This window comes from Phascolarctos cinereus, unplaced genomic scaffold (genome assembly GCF_003287225.1).
Source record: "Phascolarctos cinereus isolate Bilbo 61053 unplaced genomic scaffold, phaCin_HiC Scaffold_726;HRSCAF=1367, whole genome shotgun sequence".
Classification (NCBI taxonomy): Eukaryota; Metazoa; Chordata; class Mammalia; order Diprotodontia; family Phascolarctidae; genus Phascolarctos; species Phascolarctos cinereus.
In genome coordinates this window covers 347,388,722-347,408,875 of record NW_027556098.1, presented here as the reverse complement: position 1 = coordinate 347,408,875, position 20,154 = coordinate 347,388,722, and the positions used below count along the sequence as shown (strand labels likewise).

The following is a 20,154-nucleotide window of genomic DNA, read 5'->3' as shown; positions in this document are numbered from 1 at the left end:
CAGGGGCATTCATGTGAGAGAAGAGAGCATGGATCAGACTCTATGGAATGAAGACATGACTAGTGGAAAACCATTTGTGGGCCCCTACAGGAAGGGGAGAGTAAGAACAAGTGGATTGTGGGTCTGGCAGAGGTTGGAACACTCCTCTGGTGATCTGAGCTTTGAGACTGTATGTAGCTTTAGGTTTTGGGGATTTCCCACACTGATAACAGTATTTCCAAGACATTGAGGAGTGAGCCCTGGCGGATATAGAGATATAGTTGGTATAACCAGTAGTTTTTATAGGGCAAAAGAGAGAATTTGGGGAGAAATCAATGCCTTGGAATCTGCATGTGGTATTCACTCGTAAAAGCCCTATGCTTCCATGCTCTGCTTCAGTGAGTGAATAAAAAAAATATTAAATACTTCTTATACGTCAGAGACAGGGTGGGAGTGAGGTGGCATAGTAGATAGAGCCCTGGCCCTGAAGTCAAGGGAGACTCAACTTTCTGAGTTCAAATGTGGCCTCAGACACTTACCAGCTGTGTGACCCTGGGCAAATCACTTAACCCTGTTTGTCTCGGTTTCCTCATCTGTCAAATGGGCTGGAGAAGGACATGGCAAACCACTCCACTATCTTTGACAAAAAAAGCCCAAATAGGATCAGAAAGAGTGGGATGCGACTGAAATGACTGAAGAACATCAATAATATATGCCAAGCAAGGTGAAATGGGAAGGGAGGGAGGAAAGAAGATCTTCCTGTCCCTGTATCCAGGTAGTCTTATCCAGCTGCCTCCTTCCTTCTTCCTCCTCTGGCTTGGATCTAGAGCTAGAGTCCTGGGGAGAGAGGCAGTCCTTTTGAGGCTGCTACCAACATAGCCAGCCACAGCTGGAATGGAGTAGGCCACATGAGACTGGCAGAAGGTCTCCCATTTCTCCTTTTCCCTTGTTCCACCTCATTCTTGGCCTTTGCTTCTCCTGCATTATTGCCATCTAGTAATTCAACAAACATTTTCGAAGTCCTTTTGGGGACTAAATCATGCGCTTCCTGTGCAATGGGTGAAGAAAAATGGAAGTCTTCAAGAGCCTCTAGACATATCAGGGAGACAATACAAAAATAAAAAGTTTAATAAAATAATATGAGCCCACAATGAGGGGCAGTGTAGTATAGTGGATAGAGACTTAACCAGGAAGACCTGGAAGTAGAAACATATTGTCTGTGTGACCCAGGACAAGTCATGTAATCCTCAGTTTCTCAGGCAACTCTCTAAGACACTAAGTTCCACAGTGAAATGATAGAGGCAGTTTTCTTTCTTTCTTTTTTCTTTTTTTAAAATTTTAAAAAAATTTTATTAATTTGTTTTGATTTATCAATAATCACTTCCATGTGCTTTTGAGTTTAAAATTTTTCTTCCCCTTCCTCCCCCCCACCCTCCCCAAGACGGCGCACAATCTGATATAGGCTATACATTTACATTCCTATTAAACATATTTTCACATTAGTGGTGTTCTAAGTAAAAATTAAAACCAATAGGAGGAACCATCAGAAAGAGGAAACAAAACTCAACAGAAGAGAAAATAAAATAGCAATTCAACTTTCATAGTTCTTTCTTTGGATGTGGATAGCATTTTCCATCACGAGGCCTCTGGAGATGTCTTAAATCTTTGTATTGCTGGGAAGGGTTAAATTTATCAATATTAGTCATCGCACAATGTGGCTGTTATTGTGTACAGCGTTCTCTTGGTTCTGCTCATTTCACTCAACATAGAGGCGGTTTTCTTACCCAGAATTCCTTACACTAATGAAATCATACATCTGGATTAAAAAGAAAAGAAAGAAAAACCCATTACAAGAAACACCATAAGGTTGTCAATTGCCAATGAGTGGGATAGGCAAAGGGGGTTGTCGGAGCTCCCTGGAAGAGGAGACTTTTTGGAGCAGAACTTGAATTAGCCCTAGAAGAATAGAGGGCATCTGGAAAGTTAATGAGATAAAGGAGGGTGTTCTAGCTAGTTAAGGGAGCCCAGAGGCAAGGAAGGCCATTGCCCAAAGCCTAACCCTGAGTCTTTTCTACCCCATGCTTCCTTTTAATACATAATTATACACTTGACACTCACTAGCTGTGTGACCCTGGGTAAGTCACTTAACCCTAATTGCCTCAGCAAAAAAAAAAGATAATTATAGGTCACGCAATGGAGGCATGAGGCCAAGCAGAGCCTAGGGTCTCCAGAAAAGTCAGCCCCAATTGGCAAACCACCCCAGGGTGTTGGTGTGGGTGTAACACTTTCCAGGTGGTGACTGGTTGCAATGGGAATATTCACCACCAGAGGGCAACAGGGAGCTATCCTCTTGCAGTGCTTTGTTAAAATTGTAGAGGACTTTAATGGGGGTATCTGGTATGATTGGAGATCAGGGATGCTGATGTGGTTAGGGCAGGAAAAAACCAAAGTCTCTCTAGGAAGACTTCAAGCAGAAGATTCTGAGAAGTAGAAGCTGAGTTCCCACAAAAAGCCATGAGGTCACCTTCCCAAGGACCACGCTGTTAATGTTTCCTGTTAGAGAGAAGAGATGGGCAGTAAATGAAAGGAATGGGAGGATCAGGGGCAGGAAAGGGAAACAGAAGAAGGGGAAAGAGAATGGATGAGGAATGGTAGAATAGGAAGCTGAGAAAGGAAAAAGAGGACAAGGTAGTATAGAAAAGTAGAAAAAAAGAAACAGGGAGAGGAGATGAGGAAAGGAAACAGTGAAGAGGGAGGAGAGGAATGGGTGGATAGGAAAGATGAGAGAGAAAATTAGAGGAGAACAGAAAAGGAATCAATGAGATGGAAAAAGGGGAAAAGAGAGGAAGAGAGAGTCGAAGGAAATGAGGAGAGGCAAATGGGGAAACAGGGAGAGGGGAAGGCAAGTTGACAAGCATTTATTAAATATCCACTATGTGCCGGGAAGAGAGGGATGCAAAAGAGGGGTTGAGTTGAGAAAGGGAAGGAACATGGGCAGGGGACATGTAAGAAAGGGAAGATGGCTAAGAAATATGGATGGAAGCATCAGGTATCTTACCTGATTTAACCACACAATTTTGATTCTTCTTTCCTGAAATGCAAAGAGAAAAAATGTCAACTCCACTCTGGGTCCACACCCCACGCCACTTCTTACCCAAATCTCTGCTACTGTAGCATATCATTGGCACTTCTGGAGAACAGAAAGGCTGAGATGAAATGTCACTTCCCTCAGAAAAGCTTCCTAAAACCCACAGCTATAAGTGCACCCTCCCTGCTCTGAGTCTCCGCAGCCTCATGCCTTCTTCTGCCATGTCCTATATTGTAATCGTCATCCTCTCTGAGAGGGTGAGCTTTAAAAGGAAGGACTCAGCCTTATCTATCCACATCCTCTGAAGGATAGTTAAGCATATGATTAATGGCACATAGTGGGACTGGGATAGGGAGAAGGTATGGATTCCCGTCTCATTGCCTCAGGCTTTCCCTTTGGAAAATGGGGATGTGACTCTTTTCTCTGCCATCAGCCCCCATCCTAGTCACAGGTCATAGGTAGAGAGAGTTTGGCCAGAACTTTGATATTAGGCCGGGCAGAGGAGGTGGGCCTCTGTTTATAGAGCAGCTGCATACGGCAACATGACAATCCTCCCTTGTGTACCTTAATTTCTAGCTCACGAGGAGTTTTCATATGCATGATCTCATTAGATGATGACAATTAGTCACCTGTGGGGGGGATACCAGCCCCATTTTCAAGATGGTGAAACTGAGGCTCTGAGAGGGGAATCACTGAAGCGGAAATTGCTAAAGGTCATATAAGGACTCGATGGAAAAGTTAGGAATTCCAACTTCTAGGTCTCCTATGGCCCAGTTTTTTATATCTCATGGACATGGCCACTGAAGGCCAGCAACCAAGTACAATTCATAATAGAATTTCTTCTTCTTCTTTTTTTTTTGGTTAGGCAGTGGGGTTAAGTGACTTTCACAGGGTCACACAGCTAGTAAGTGTTATGTGTCTGAGGCCAGCTTCAAACTCAGCTCCTCCTGAATCCAGGGCTGGTGCTCTATCCACTGTGCCACCTAGCTGCCCCCCATAATAGAATTTCAGAACTGGAAGGGACCTCTCATTTTTCGAAAGAAACTGAGGCCCAGAGAGGGAAATGAACTTGTTGTATGTTCAAACTTCAAATTAGTTTTAGGGCTGGGTCTAGAAACCAAGTTTTTTCACATCTGAGGCCAGGATTCTTGAGGTCCACCATGATGCCTAAAGAAACTTCCTCTTCCCTTCTCTTCTTTCTATACCATGACCTTCCCATTCTTGCCCTCCAACGTGTCACCTCCCAGCCTGGTGTGGTGAATACTGCTCAGGTAGGCACAGTTGAAGTTGCTGCACGTCTGTTTGAGGCTTCTTAGAGTCACCAGGTTTCTGGTTCCATCCTGGGAGAAGTTAGACACCTGGAAGAGCTCATTGGGTGGGATGAGCACCTCTTGCTCATTGGGGAAGACTGAGAGGTGCTTGATGGGGGTCCCAAAACACGTGGTCAGGGTAAAGAAGGTGGCATTGCTGAACATCTGGGCCACCTTCCGCTCCTCTGAAGTGGAGGCAAACTGGCCAAGGCGGATGATATCTCCAAGCTTCCTGGGCTTGAAGTGGGTGCTTCTCCTGCCTCGGAATACCTCTAGCCAGAGTCCTCCTTACAGCTCTCAGGAGCCCTCAGTAGCTGCAGGGCCCGCATCAGGTAGAAGTGCAAGGCCTTGAAGGGAAAATGCTCCATGTAGACCTCAGTAGAGCTTCCCAGTTCCCTCACAGCCAAGTTCAGCTCCCGATATAGTGTGTTGGATGAATTAGTATAGACCATGACAGCCAGTGCATGCTCAGCCTGGAAGCCTGGGGGCAGGGAGAGGTTCTGATAGTTTTTCAAAGAAGCTGTGGCAGCCTCCCATGATTCTCTGAGCAGCTTGTTCTTAGCCATCTCTACCTGTAACAGGATGGGGGCAACCTGCTGCATGTCCTCCACACAGTCGGTGTAGGCATCATCGAAAGTGTCTGGAGCCATGTCAAGGGTCAGTGTTTTGCCTCGTGTCTATGGTGGGAAAGAAGAGAGAGAGGATATGGAGGAGATAGGGGCTCTGGGCTTTACAGGCAGTCAATAAGGCTTTATTGGTTTAGAAAACATTATATTCTCCCCCCCCCCAACTGTGTGAGCTCTTTGAAAGTAGGGACTATCCTTCACTTTTCTTTGGATCCTTGACCCTTAACCTTGTGCTTGGCACAGTCAGGCAGTTGTAATAGACTGGAAAGAACACTGTCTCTGAAGTCAGAAGGCATGGGTTCCAATCCTTCCTCTGATGGTTATTACCTCTGTGATGCTTTGCCTTCCTGGGGTTCAGTTTTCTCAATTGTAAAATGAGGACAGTTAGATGGCTCAGTGGATAGAGTGCTGGGCCTGGAGTCAGGAATACACGTGTTCAAATTTGGCCTCAGACACTTACTAGCTGTGTGACCCTTAGTGACCCAAGTCCTTTAACCCTGTTTGCCTCCGTTTCCTCATCTGTAAAATGAGCTGGAGAAGGAAATGGCAAACCACTCCAATATCTTCACCAAGAAAAGCCCAAATGGGATCAGGAAGAGTCAGACATGACAGTATAAAGCACTCTTTGCTTTGTCTCCTTAGATAAGGTACAATCTGCTCTAGCAAAAACCATTTCTTGCAGCTGCCCAACTCCCAGCACACAAGGCAATTGGAGGGGAAGATTTCTAGGATATTTTTAAAAACCTGTCAGGATCCTAATATGTATAGGTCCCTATCACTGGAGATATTAAGGTGAAAAATTTAGGCCTTGTCTCCAAAGAGCAGACAACCTAATGAAGATAGGAGATAAGATATCTGCACAAATAAGCATGATTTCCCATAGACTAGGCAATGAGAGGTTGTTGGAGCAGGCAGAAACACATCTACTTATATGTCATTTTATACAAGTATACTTAGATACCCAGTAGAACATAAGCTCCTTGAGGGCAGGCTTCTGTCTTTGTAATAATAGCTGGCATTTAGGTAGCACTTTAACGTTTAAAAAGCACTCAACAAATATTGTCTCCTTCTGGTGCTCAGTCAGACAGAGCTGCAGATGTAGCTCTATACTTAGAGTCAGGAAGATGTGAGTTCCAATTTAGCCTCAAACACTTACTAGCTATGTGACCTGGGGCAAGACACTCAACTTCTGTTTGCTTCAATTTCATTAAGTGCAAAAAGGGAGTAAAAATAGCACCTGCTTCCGAAGGTTGTTATGAGGGTTAAATGAGATAATATTTGTAAAGTGTTTTATAAACTTTAAAGATGTATTAAATATTCTTAGGTTAGAAAATGTTTCTAAAAATGCTGTTATCATCATCATTATTATTATTGTTAGGTTCTAAAAATATAGGAGGAAGGAAAGATCACTTTTAGCTGGGAGGTGTCAGGGAAGGTTTTTGGAAGAAGGTGGCACTTGAGAAACAGTCTGATATAATACATAGACAGGGCAAGCTGCAGTTAGGACATTGTGAATAATCTGGTCTGGATGGAGCACAGAATGTGCGAAGGGGAGATAGGGATTGGACTTGTGGGTTCATTGATTTAGGGTACTTCCAGATGAGGTAGCTCTGTTTGCCAATGCAGGTCAGTATCTTCTCTGAAACTTAGTCTTAGAGAATTGTTCAGGGCACTAGAGGTTAAGAGACACGCCTAGAGTCACCCAGTCACTGTGTACCCAATATGGAACTTGAACTCAGGTCTTTCTAGCTCTGAAACCAGCTCTCAATCCATGATATCATCTCCTAGGAGACTGAGAAGGGTAGTAGAATGGAAAAAAAAAGCTTATTAATAGGTAAGTTGGTGTCCGATAGTGGAGGCCAGCTGAAGAGTTTACATTTTATCTTATTGGCATAGTTTTTTGTTTCTGTCTTGTTTTGTTTTGAGAAGAAGAATAGTACCATAGCTATTCACTTTGACAGGTGCCTTAGTGCTGAATTTGTTTCTGGAATTGTTCTGAGTTGGAGAACAGAGACCATAGTGATCTGGTGCACTTTGGGAAGCCTTCTAGGAAGAAGTGGAATTTGGTGAGGAAGAGGGCTGAATGGAGAGGTCTCTAAGATGGACCCAAAGGGGTCTCTGCTTCCAGTCCAGCAGAAGTTGGGTAGGAAGGGCAAGGACAACGGAAAAGACATCTCCTCAAAATGTTGAAAAACCACCTGGAACCGACTTTGGGGGAAGCTGTCACCACCATACCTAGAGTTAGGAGCTGGTATGTGGGCTCCAGAACCTGCTCAGTGCTGGTGTGTGTGTGTGTGTGTGTGTGTGTGTGTGTGTGTGTGTGTGGTGCAGGAGAAAGGAAGAGTGGTACCTGAAGGATTCGTTGGGAAATGAGGATCACATAGAGAACCACAGCAATGGTGAGAAAGTACTTCATTTCCAGCTTCTCTGGGGGTAAGATAGCAAGGCTTTAAATGTACATAGTGCATTATACTTTTCTGAAGTAGAAGAATTATTTATCTTATTATATATATATATCTATATATAAATATATCTTATTATATATTATCTTATTGTATAACACGTATTATATCTATTTATTATAATTATTATTAGCTGAGTTCACCCTTAACAAATAAGGAAGGTAGGCTCAAGGGGGTTGATGGTATCTTCACTCCAGCCCATGTAGATCTCTTTCTGCTCTTTATTATTCTAGCGTTAAAGATCTGCTGCATTCCTTTGGTCAGTCAGTCAGTCAATTAATAAACCTTTCTTAAGCACTTCCTATATGCCAAGCACTGGGCTAACTAAGTAAGGATTGAGGATTCAGAAAAAGCTAAAAACAGCTGCTACCTTCACAGAGCTCACATTTTAATGAGAGAGACAACACGTAAACAATAAGTTCTATATAATGTAAATGGAGGGTAATCTCAGAAGAAGGACACTAACAGCTTGGGGAATTGGAAAAGGCCTGTTGTAGAAGGTGGGCTTTGATCTGAGTCTCAAAGGAAGCCAAGGGAATCTGAGACAGAGGTAAGGAGAGAGAGCATTCCAGGCATGGGAGACAGCCATGATGGAGTGTTGTATCTGAGGAATTAGCTGGTCTGGGGAGTGCTTGGAAGGGAGTAAAATTTAAGAAGCCTGGAATAGTAGGAAGAGGCCTTATTGTAAAAAGCTTTAAATCATAAATGTAAAAATTTATTTTGAATAGGGCAGGGAACATGGTTAGATCTCTGGTTTAGAAAAATCCTTGTTGTCTGAGTGTAGGATGGATGAGAATGAGGAGAAACTTGAAGCAGGGAAACCAACCAGAAGGCCATTTCAGTAGTTCAGGATAAGATGATGATGGCCTGAAGCAGCCCAAAGTAGAATACTAGGCTGGGCAAGTAGACAAAAGGGGATCTGTCTGTCTGTCTGTCTGTCTCTCTCTTTCTCTCTCTCTCATTTTCTCTCTCTCTCCACACACATACACACATATCCCTATATAGAAGGGTATATATGTGTGTATGTGTGTATGTGTATATGTGTGTATATATCTATATCTACACACATACATACACACATATATTTATTTATTTGTATATTTCTTCAAATAAATTTTTATTTTATTTTTCTTCAGTTACATGCAAAAATACATTTTAATATTTTAAAGATAATTTTGAGTTCCAAATTCCCTCCTTCCCTTCCCCTCCTTGAAAAGGCAAACACTTTGATATAGATTATATGTGTGCAGTCATTCAAAACATATTTCCATATCAGCTATGTTGTAGAAGAGAACACAGACAATGGAAAAAACAAAGCAAGAAAAAGTAAGAGAAAGTAAGCTTTGGTCTGCATTGAGACTCCATCAATTATTTCTCTGGAGGTGGATAGCATTTTTCATAAGTCAATAAGGGGACATATGTGAGAGAAGTTGTGAAGTTAAAAATGACAAGATTTGCAAGAGGTTGGTTACATGGGGGTGAGTGTGAGTGAGGAGTTGAAGATGTCACTTAATACACACTGACTGGCATTGTTTTTATGTGACCAAAAATAATGCACAGAAAAAGCTTTGCAAGGCTAAAAGTACCACATGAATATGATCTATTATTATATTGTATATAGGCTGATGAGTGTATAGTTCTGATTACTGTCTTCAAGGAGAGGCAATGACATAGTAAGAGTGTCTTACACATTTCTGTATGACTTCCAGTACCAAGTGCAAGTTACAAAGAAACAGATTTCAACTCAGTTTCAGGAAGCATTTCTTAATGGGCATGGTTGTCAAAACACAAAATGGGTTTCCTCAGGATGTGGTAGGTTCCTCATTCCTTCAAATGGCCCAAGAGTCTGTGACTTTGTGATTTTTGCCTAATGAGACTTGTAGCTTTCTGGGGTGTGGGCCATGCCTTACTCTGCTTGGCACAGTGTACTGCAAATAGGAAATGGTTGTCAAATGATTTAGAATTTCAGCTCATTACATTTTGTACCCACATCATAACCATCTTCATCCTCATCTTCATCATTATCATCATCACCATCCTCATCATCATCACTTTAAAGTTTGTAAAGCATTTTGCAAATATTATCTCATTGGAAAGTAGGTGCTATTATTATCCACATTTTACAAATGAGGAAATTGAGGCAAAGAAAGATTAAGTGATCTGCCCAGCTAGTAGATAGATAGATACTAATATCTATACACAGATAGATAGATAGATAGATAGATAGAAGATACATTTGAGACACATTTTATACTGCTTATCATACTTTAATACTTATAAACTTATACTTCAATACTCCTTATTCAAGGAGATGACAAACATACATAGGTAGATAGATACCAGTATCTCTACACAGATAGAAAGACACGTAGATAGATAGATACAAAATACATACAAGATAGCTTAAGTAGTACTTTTTAAACTGTGGGTTGTGATTCCGAATGGGGATCAAGAAAGACATATTGCAGAAGGAGGGATGGATGGCATGTAAGCAGAACTTTGAGGGGAACCAGGGCTTCTAAGAGGCAGTGGTGAAGAGGGAGTGCAGTCTAGGCATGAAGATAGCCTGGGTAAAGGTAAGGGGAAGTAAAATAGAGTGTCAGGTGTGAGAATAGCATCATCATAATCATCATGGTTAATTCATCAATGCCTCCCACCAGCTATGTAGCCAGGTGGCTACATGAAGGAGGACAGGGGCCCAGAAAAGACATCATTTGAGACTTACTTCCTCTTCTACCCCTGTCTCCTCATGGGCAAGAGAAATCCTAAATACCCTCTAATCTAGTTCTAAATGTCTTTGCTACCCTTGGGAGGTAGAAAACCACCAAGGATTAGAAAGGGACAGTTCCCCTTCAAAATCAACTTCAAACTGACCATTCAAAGCTGAAGTTCTAGACTAGCCTACATTTGATCTTTCATTAATGATACTGCTATGTACTGAGCTACACAGAAGGGAGGCAATGCCTAGAATGTGGTATCCAGAATAGCGCACAGTACTCTTCATATGAAGTTGACTAGATCAGAAGACAATGGGACGACTTCACCTTCTTCCTTTTGGATACAATCCTTCCATAAGCTCACATCTACCTTCATTATCCAAATTCAATTATATCCAGCCTCATCGCTACACGTACTCATTCAACTTCTCATCCCACTCTCATCTTCACATACGCTTACCCTCCCATACTTTTATAGAACCTTTTTCCCTCAACTCCCACCACACTTTTATATGCTCTTAGATTTAAAGCAGAAGGGACCTCAGAAGTCCTCTTATTCAACTCCTTTTTGTCAGATGAGGAAACAGACCCAGAAAGATTAAATACTTTGTTTAAGGTCATACAGATTTGAACTGAAGTCCTTCTGATTCCAGGGTCAGTGCTCTTTCCATTGGGTCACACTGCATCTTAAACCCACTAAATAACATACCTTAACACCTCCCAAACTCATCTGTTTACTTTTATTTCCCTAACTCATCAACAGGCACCCATGCCTCCCAAACTCACAGAAACTTTGTGTATCCCTCTAAGTCACTTAAAGATCATAAATCACAGATCTAGTGGTCAAAGAGACCCTAGATGTTTAGTCTAACCCTCTTATTTTATAGTTGGGGAAACTGAGGCTTAGTCAAGTTAAATTATATGTCTAGGCTACTCAGATATAAAGGAAGATCATCTTCCTGAGTTCAAATCTGACCTCAGACACTTAGTAGCTGTGTGATCCTGGGCAAGTCACTTAACCCTGTTTGACTCAGTTTCCTCATCTCTCAAAGAGCTGGAGAAGGAAACGGCAAATTACTCTAGTCTGTTTGCCAAGAAAACCTCAAAAGGGGTCACAAAGAGTCAGACACAACTGAAAATGACTGAACAATAACCCAGGTACTAAATGCAGAGCTTGGATTTAAACCCTGACTCTTTCTACTTTAACCCATTTAAAACCTCTTCAAACTCTCTATCCCATTCCTCCTACCAAAGAAAATGTTTTGTCTTTGGAGTCAAAAGACCTGGGATCAATGCCTGTCTCTGCCACTTATTACTCAGGTGACCCGGGGCAAGCAATGTATTATCTCTGGGCTTGTTTCCTCATCTGTAAAATAATGGAGCTGCACTAGATGGTTCCTTCTAGCTCTAAATTTACGACCCCATGATCCCTGACAAGTCATTATCCATAATCCTATGGTTTTCTCACTAACACACCCAAGCAAGTCTACCTTTGTGTCCATTCACAACTCACACACATATCAATTCCTTTCTGTTTCCTTTACCTTTTATCCTATGTTTTCTTCTTGGTGTTGCCTTTTCTGTCAGCTATTGACCTGGCTTTGGGCAATGCTCTGACTTTAATAGGAAGGAAATAAAACCACTTCCCCCACTCTTCCCCCAGTCACTGTTGAGCAGGAAAAGCAAGGGGTTGTGGGCATTGGGAAAGAGGATGACGAGGTGAGTTTGAATCAGAAAGAAGGATCATCTGCATCCAAGGTCTTTTCTCAAACTTCTGCTCCATGTGCCCTTTGCACTTTCTCCTCCCCTCCATCTCCACATGCTCTCCCACCCCTCCAGATTCTTGTTGTTGTTTGTCCTTTTGCTTCTTTTTGTATCCCCAGCATTTACACAATGTCTGGCACATCATAGATGCCACTAACAAGTGTTTATTGATTAAGAGGATTTGTGAGAACATATGTATATAGGGATTTTGAGATACAGAGTAGGGTTAGCAAACCCTTTGATCCAGCTATATCTCTATCAGGCCTAGACCCCAAAGAAATCAAAAGAAAGAGGAAAAGGATCCATATGGACATAAAGTATCATGAGTATCTCTTTTACATTAGCTTCTGGTCAGAAAGATGCTGTCCAATTGGGGAATGGCTAAACAAATGGTGGCATACGAATGTAATGCAACATTATCATGTCATAAAATATGATGAAATGGATAACTTCAGAGAAACTAGGAAGACATTTAAGAACTGATGAAGAGGGGGCAGCTAGGTAGTGTGGTGGATAGAGCACCGGCCCTGAAGTCAGGAGGACCTGAGTTCAAATCTGGCCTCAGACACATAACACTCACTAGCTGTGTGACCCTGGGCAAGTCACTTAGTTCCAATTGCCTAAAAAAAAAGAACTGATGAAGAGAAAAGTGAGCAGAAAAGGAGAACAGTTTAGGCAATGATGACAACATTATAGAGAAAAATAACTTTGAAAAACCTAGCTCCAATCAATGAAATGGTGGACGAGTCTGAAAGCCTGAAGATGAAATATACCACTCATCTCCTGCCAGAGATGTAATGAACTTAAAACAAGAAAAAAAAATAATTTTTGGACATAGCCCCTTTGAGATTTCACTTCCTGAACTATGTGGATATGCATTGAGGGATTTGTCTCAAAATACCAAAAAATGAAATCTATTTTCTGTACCCAGCTCATGAGCTCCATTTCTATCTCTCTGGACTCTCCTCTCACTGTTGTGGCCCTGGCATCTACAGACTCAGACTTAGCATACTTTATCATATTTATGTTATCATCATTTCTTTTATTTATGTTATCATAATTATGTGACTGAAGATAGCAAAATTAAAATAAAATTGGTCTAAAGCTCAGCCATCTCCAGACCTTTAGGGTTCTAGAAGTCCCTATGTCTTTAGGATTTACATATATGTGTGTGTATATACACACACACACACACACACACACACAATTTATTTTTTGTCTTCAAAATTCACTTCCACAAGATTTTGAGTTTTAAATTTTCTCCTTCTCCCTCTCCTCCCCCTCCCTAAGATGACATGCAATCTGATGTATGCTCTACTTATACATTCATATTAAACATATTTTCACATTAGTCATGATGTAAAGAAGAATTAGAACTAATGGGAGGAACCACAAGAAAGAAGAAACAAAGCAAAACGACAAAAGAAAAGGAGAGCAAATAGTATACTTCCATCTGCACTCAGACTTCATAGTTCTTTATCTGGATGTGGATAGCATTTTCCATCATGAGTCTTCTGAAGTTGTCTTAGATCCTTGCATTGCTGAGAAGAGATAAGTCTATCAATGTTAGTCATTGCATGTGGCTGTTACTGTGTACAATATTCTCCTGATTCTGCTCACTTCACTCAGCATCAGTCCATACAAGTCTTTCCAGGTTTTTCTGAAGTCTGCCTGCTCATCATTTCTTACAGCACAATAGTATTCCATTTCATTCATATACCACAACTTGCTCAGCTATTCCTTGACTGATGGACATCCCCTCAACATCCAATTCTTTGTACCACAAAAAGAGCTGCTATAAATATTTTTCTACATGTGGATCATTTTCTGATTTTTATGATCTCTTTGGAATACAGACCTAGAAGTGGTACTGCTGAGTCAAAGGGTATGCACATTTTTATAGCCCTGTGGGCATAGTTACAAATTGATTTTCAGAATGGTTGGATCAGTTTGCAACTCCACCAACAAAGCATTAGTGTTCCAATTTTCCCACATCTTCAATATTTATCATTTTCTTGCTTTGCTGTGTTAGCCAATCTGATAGGTGTGATGTGGTACCTCAGAGTTGTTTTGATTTGCATTTCTCTAATCAATAGTGATTTAGAGCATTTTTTTTCATATGACTATAGATAGCTTTAATTTCTTCCTCTGAAAACTGCCTGTTCATATCCTTTGACCATTTATCAATTGGGGAATGACTTGTATTATAAATTTGACTCAGTTCTGTATATACTTTAGAAATGAGGCCTTTATCAGAGACATTGACTGTAAAAATTGTTTCCCAGCTTTCTGCTTCCCTTCTAATCTTGGTTGCTTTGGCTTTGTTTGTGCGAGTCTTTTGGATTTCTTTTCCTCTGTTCAAGGGAAAGCTGAAAGGGTGGATGTGTATGGGAAAATGACTGTGATTTAAGAATAAAAGCCAACTAATGGTGAGAAATCATTTCTTTTTTATTTCAACTTGATAATCTCATAATCTGTGATAAGATGAAGCCTTTAAAACATTTCCATGTTAGCACCTTCTATGGATTATTGTGTGGAAAGATGAGACCAGACTCAAACTATCCCCCTTTCCAATGTGCCCTAGCTGAGCTGTAGATTATGCAGACATTGCCTTAGCCCATGGCGTTGAGAGAGACCTACACGCCAGGATGTTCTAGAACTAGTTCCAACCTGCCTGAGAAATCTGATTATTACATTTTCAGTGTAAGTATTTATACTTAGAAGTTGGCAAATACTACATCAGTTATTATTTTATTACTAATCTAGACTTAAGAAAATGATGGAAAATATTAACAATGCAGATTATATCTAAAAGTGCTCCAACTCCGATTCCTTTTTTGGGAGGGGGAAGAGCCATTTTGTAAACATTTACCAGCATACCACTGTGTATACTGGTCCCCAGTGTAGTCACAACTCTGTCAAAGTCTGGGAATGAGCTTGGAAAACCAGAGTGAGGACTCCAGAGAATAAGATGGTTGTCAGTTGTCCACGGACTGCTGCCTTATTACCAAAAGCTGGAGAGGAAAGAATATAGGAGCAAGTATGAGTTCAACTTGGAAGACTGCCCCCATTCTCCCCCCTCCCATCATTGCTGGAAGATTAAAAGTCAGGGTCTGCTTTTTTCTTCCTGTCCTTATCCCTGACCTCCTCTTATCAGAGGGTACCACAGATAGGGTTATACTGGAGGACATTCTGAACTGAGCACAGGTTCACAGGTCTATAGCCTCAGTGGAACCTCTTCTATTTTGGTGTGGATTGTATGCAATCTTTTTTTTTTTTGTCTTTGGTGAGGCTATCAGGGTTAAGGGACTTGCCCAGGGTCACATAGCTAGTAAATGTCAAGTGTCTGAGGCTGGATTTGAACTCAGATCCCCTTGACTCCAAGGCCAGAGCTTTATCTACTGCACCATCTAGCTGCTCTGATTATATGGAATCTTAGCAGCTTCCTGGGCAGAGAGCATGTCTCCAAGTCTGTTCAAATTGGACAGAGTGGGGTGGGGATAGGCGTTCCTGGGGGTAGTCGGACAGGATTCCTGCAGGCTCTATAGATGGAGACCCAGAGAGGGATGGAGAAGAGGAGAGAGATTTCTTACCAGGGCCCTGTAGTAAATTAATTGTGTTCTCTCTTTGAAACAGAAATCAATGCTTTCATTTCTTAGAGCTGGGCTTTAGACAGCCCTCAGCTCAGCTCAGCCCATCACTTGTAATTGGCTCCGTCACACCTTTAGGAAGGACCTGATCAAACAAGGTTTGCCTAGGCTCCTTCCTCTATGCTCTAAGTCCCAGTTCTCTAAGTATCTCAGTCCCATCCCAGGCCATTCTGCATTGCTCATTCAGCAGAACTGGGCGTGCATCTTCTATTCCTGAAAATTGCTCATGGTGCCGTGCTGCTTTGAGGCAGCTAGGTGGTGCAGGGGATAGAGCTCCAGCCTTGGAGTCAGGAGGATCTGAGTTCAAATGCAGCCTCAAATACTCAACACTAGCTGTGTGACCCTGAGCAAGTCACTTAACCCCAATTGCCTCACCAAAAAAAAAAATTGCTGGTGGCCTCTACCAACCCCCCTCTACCTCTTCGAAAGAGTCTCCAGAGAGGATCATGGCAGACATGAAGTGCATGAGAATACCAGAATCTAAGGTATAGATTTATTTTCAGAGCTGAAAGGGACCTCAGAAATGATCTAATTCAACTCTCTTGTTTTACAGATGAGGAAATAGAGGCCCAGGGAAATGAAGCAGTAGCTTGCCCAAAGCCACACATGTAGTTAGTAGCATAGCCAGGATCTGAACCCAGGTCCTTTGACTCCTAATGCAGTGCTCTCTCCCTTAGACCACACTGCCTCTAGGCCATCCAGGTCACATGGTTCACTATGTGTCACCTATCTTATCTATAGGACCACAGAAGCTTAGAGTTGGAAAGGACTGTAAGGGCTATTGAGTCCGTCCCCTACCTAAACATCAACAGCAACATCCTCTAAGAGTGGTCAGTTATCTTCCATTTGAGACCTGCAGTCATGGGAAACCAATTGGATCCTGAGGAAGTCTATTTGATTGGGGGATATAACTAAATGTGTTGTCTCCAGTCTTTGCCTTTCCAGGCTAGATCATGCCCATGCCTTCTAGACAGAGAGGGTCTGTGTTCTTCTAAAGCTATCACTAGGAATGGAGGCTGCTCAATCTCCCTTGTTATTTGTACTCAAGTCCAAAGGAACATCTTCCTGGAGCAGCATCACTGGCTGGGCTCCAGGAGTGACTGCTTCTGGGAACTGGCAGCAGAAGTTCCCAATTTCTCAGTACTCAGAGACTATGCCTGTTGGGACTCTCTCACCCTAATCCAGGGTGCTGCGGTACCACAAAAACACTGGATTTGGAGCCCAGAGGTCCTAGATTTCAATCCTGGCTCTTCTAATTACCACCTGTGTGTCCTTGGGTAAATATTTATTTTTCTCCAAGGGCATCAGTGGAAATGGAAGGGTTGGAAAGGACCCCAGTGACTCTCCAGTTCAAGCCATCAGTGGCTCTCTAGTTTAACCACTGGACACATAACTAGTAAGAGCAGAAATTGGAACCCAATTCTTTTTGATCCAAGAACAACATTGTAGTAAACGCCAGCTCGACTATTATGACCTCAAATTTGATCTCTCTAGAGCTCAATCCAAGCCCTGCCTTGTGCCAGACCCCAGCTCACCTTCTAAGTAGGCGCAGTTAAACTTGCTAAATGTTCTTGTGCTTTTTAGCTCAACATTTTGAAAGCCTTCAGATTCTGAGAACCTAGAGACATTGAACACCTCATATGGTGGGATCAGCACCTCCTTTTCATCTGGATAAGCTGACAAATGTTCAATGGGAGCCCCTTCACAGGTGTGCACCTTGTAAAGGGTCCCTGAGCCATTTGTGAATCTTCTGGCCACATATTGTTTCAGTGAGGTTGAAGCAAGTTGACCAAAGCGCATCTCCCCTGTCCCATCGGGGTACTGCTTCACGGAGATACCCCTGTAAACATCTTTACAGGATCTTTTCAGGATTTGAACAGCTCTGGTTAGATAGAAGTGGAGAGCTTTGAAGTGGAAGTTGTTCATATAAGCCTCCCAGGATGCACAGCATTTTCTCACTGCTTGATTAAAGGCTGGGTAGATCTTTTTTTTTTCCATTGTGTAGGCAATGACAGCAACTTCAAATGGCATTTTCATTCTTTTCTTTTCCGTAGACATATTTTCCCATTCAATTTCTGCATTTTCCCAAACTTCATTGAAATTGGAGTTCATTGCCCTTTCTTGAGCTAAGAGTTCTTTTGCCCTCATCTCCATGGTCTCTTCACAGCCCACATATTGGTCATCAAAAGCATTGTGTTCAAGGCTAATGACATTTTCTGGCATTTCAACATTTTCCTGAAAAGGAAAAAGGAACCTCAATTGCATTTAGAATATCATAACTCTCTACATATTTTTAGGATTTCAACAACAATGGCTGATGGAGAAAGTAATCAGAGACATGAACCACCTGGTGATGAAAGCGAAAGTAGACCTAGTTGGCCTCTTTTTTTTTTTTTTTTTTAGATTTGGTTTCCCTATCTTATCCAGTCTGGAAGTGCAGTGGGAGCTGTTTGGCATTGATGTTTTAGCAGCCTGGTGCTACCTGCTCCCCTGACACTCTTCTCCCCACTGTCTTTAACATGGGCTCATCATGTTGGTGCTAGACTTACTTTGGACACTTCGTTGGCTTTGTCCTACTGCAGCTCAGAACTCTGGCACTCAAGTGATCCACCAATCTCAGCCTCCCCAGTAGCAGGGATTATAGGCATCCACCATTATTTCTGGTTTCTCATAGTCTTTGGAAAAGCATTGGAAGAACATGAAGAGAGGCTGATGAAAGGGCTAGATCCACCAGAGAGAACTGCTCTGAAGCTGTCAGTAGACAAATGTCAAAAGTTTTTGTTAATCTTTTACAAAACTTTTGTTAAGCATGTGGGTCACCTGGTATCCCAACAAAATATGAGCCTTGACTAAGAGAATGTAGAAGAATTTCTGAATTGGCTGGGTCCATTCAGTCTTCGAGATTCAAAGACTTTATAGAGGATTTGGTGGTTGTTATTACATGTTTGTTAAGAACTATCTTGCTATTACTTAACAGTCATTAAGTAATGTGGTTAAGTGGTTAAGAATGACCACACCCATGCATACATCACTGAGGAGATTCAGAAATTAAAGGGTAAGGAATGAAAATTGTCTTAAAAACCAACTATCCAGGTAGCTTGTGTGTGTCTTGTGTTTTCTGATCTCCCAGCCTCCTGCACTCAGAAGAATGGGAGCACCTTGAGAATATCAGATATTTTCCATTTTATCTTTGCAACATACATTTCAGGCAAACTCGAGGGGTCGTCTGGTAGTGGGAGAAAGTGAATCCAGATGACTTGCATTCAGCTCCCAGATCTGCCTATGAGGCTATATGAAAGGCTTGGACTACATGGCCTCTCCTAGTCCTTTAAATCTATGATCTGGCTTTAAATCTATGATCTAATTATCTGGCTGACTTGCCCATCTCCCTTAACAACATTCCTTTCTGACCTTCATGTTTTTTAAAAAATTTTGTTAAGATGAGAAACCGGAAGGCCACAGGGTCCTCACCCCTGCCCAAAGATGTAGGCATTCATGTGGGAGATGCTAGGGACTCACTTCTGGGAGAAGACATCCTATAGTGGTCTGCACATGGCAGGGAGCAGCCACTTTCTATTGGCTGTGTAATCATAGCTGTCCGTCTTTAAATCCCCCTGAGGGAGGCACAGTCACACTTTCTTTCTGGTAGTGTCCTGGGGTGAAGGTATTGCTCATCTACAGCAGAGTCACTATGTAGTAATTAGGAAAGGGACTTGAGGGCACCTTCCTCTCTCTGTAGGTCTTGTGGCCCCATATTGGGCTTGGCATTTTTGTTTTGTTTTGTTTGCCGTTTTCAGTTGGAGGTAAAGGGAGTGCAGTTCTGGATGTGTGAGCTTAATTTATGGGGACATTGAATCCCAGAAATCCGATCTGGATGTTGCTACCAGGTCAAAAGGGAAGTCCTGAGAAGCCAGGGTCCTGGGATACAAGTTTGGGAGCTGGGTGAGACTTGGAAATTGGTGGGACTATTGCTACTCAGGAAATGAGTTAAGCTTTGTGCTCCTACTCCCTCTCCCCTCCCAAGACGGTGGTAGGATTATGTTTGTTGGACAGAATAACAAGTTGTACATGGTAGATTTGCAGTTTCATGTGCAATCAGTTGTTTTTTTTTTAATTATACTGTGTTTTGCAATTATTTGTTTTGTTCTGTGAATTGAAAATAAAATAAAATAAAACATTAAAAAAACAGATAACATGATCCACTGAGTCTTCAGCACAATCTCTTCATCCTGACTTTCTGTTTTTGCTGTTGGATTAGCATAAAGGAGAACTGGCCAATTAGGGTCCACTCTGTAGAGTATGTGCAATATCCTCTGACACCAACCCACATGGAGGCTTGGTGAGCCTCTTTCTGGGGATGCCTAATGGAGAGGCACAGGCAGGTGTGCTGGAGTCAGTTTAAACCACTAGGGAGATCCAATTGTTAAATTTTCAGTGTGAGCATTTGCACCTTGGAAATCAACAGATGCTACAAATAAAAGCCTGATTTATTGTTTTCCTGATTATCTAGATTTAAGAAAGTGATGGAGAAAATGTTCACAATGCAAATTAAGCTTAA

General features: G+C 41.9%; 2 protein-coding genes across 6 annotated transcripts in view; both read right to left on the bottom strand.

Annotated features, from left to right (window-relative positions):
• Positions 1-1,388: 1,388 nt before the first annotated feature.
• On the bottom strand, positions 1,389-11,864 carry LOC110195250 (ecto-ADP-ribosyltransferase 5-like). The gene is given in 6 exon segments (XM_020967910.2): positions 1,389-2,532; positions 3,038-3,070; positions 4,308-4,656; positions 4,659-5,054; positions 7,354-7,430; positions 11,727-11,864. Coding segments are annotated over 5 exon segments (942 nt in total). The 5' UTR covers positions 7,420-7,430; positions 11,727-11,864; the 3' UTR covers positions 1,389-2,434.
• A 2,509-nt stretch (positions 11,865-14,373) lies between these two features.
• LOC110195162 (ecto-ADP-ribosyltransferase 5-like) overlaps positions 14,374-20,154 on the bottom strand; it is a 28,195-nt gene continuing 22,414 nt past the window's right edge. For all 5 annotated transcript variants that reach the window (XM_020967787.2, XM_020967788.2, XM_020967789.2 and 2 more), the window contains 2 exons: positions 17,132-17,831; positions 14,374-14,960 (listed from right to left, as the gene is read on the bottom strand). In XM_020967787.2, coding sequence (XP_020823446.1) covers positions 14,854-14,960; positions 17,132-17,831 — 807 coding nt within the window. In that variant the 3' untranslated portion in view covers positions 14,374-14,853. The remainder of the gene's footprint in view (positions 14,961-17,131; positions 17,832-20,154) is intronic.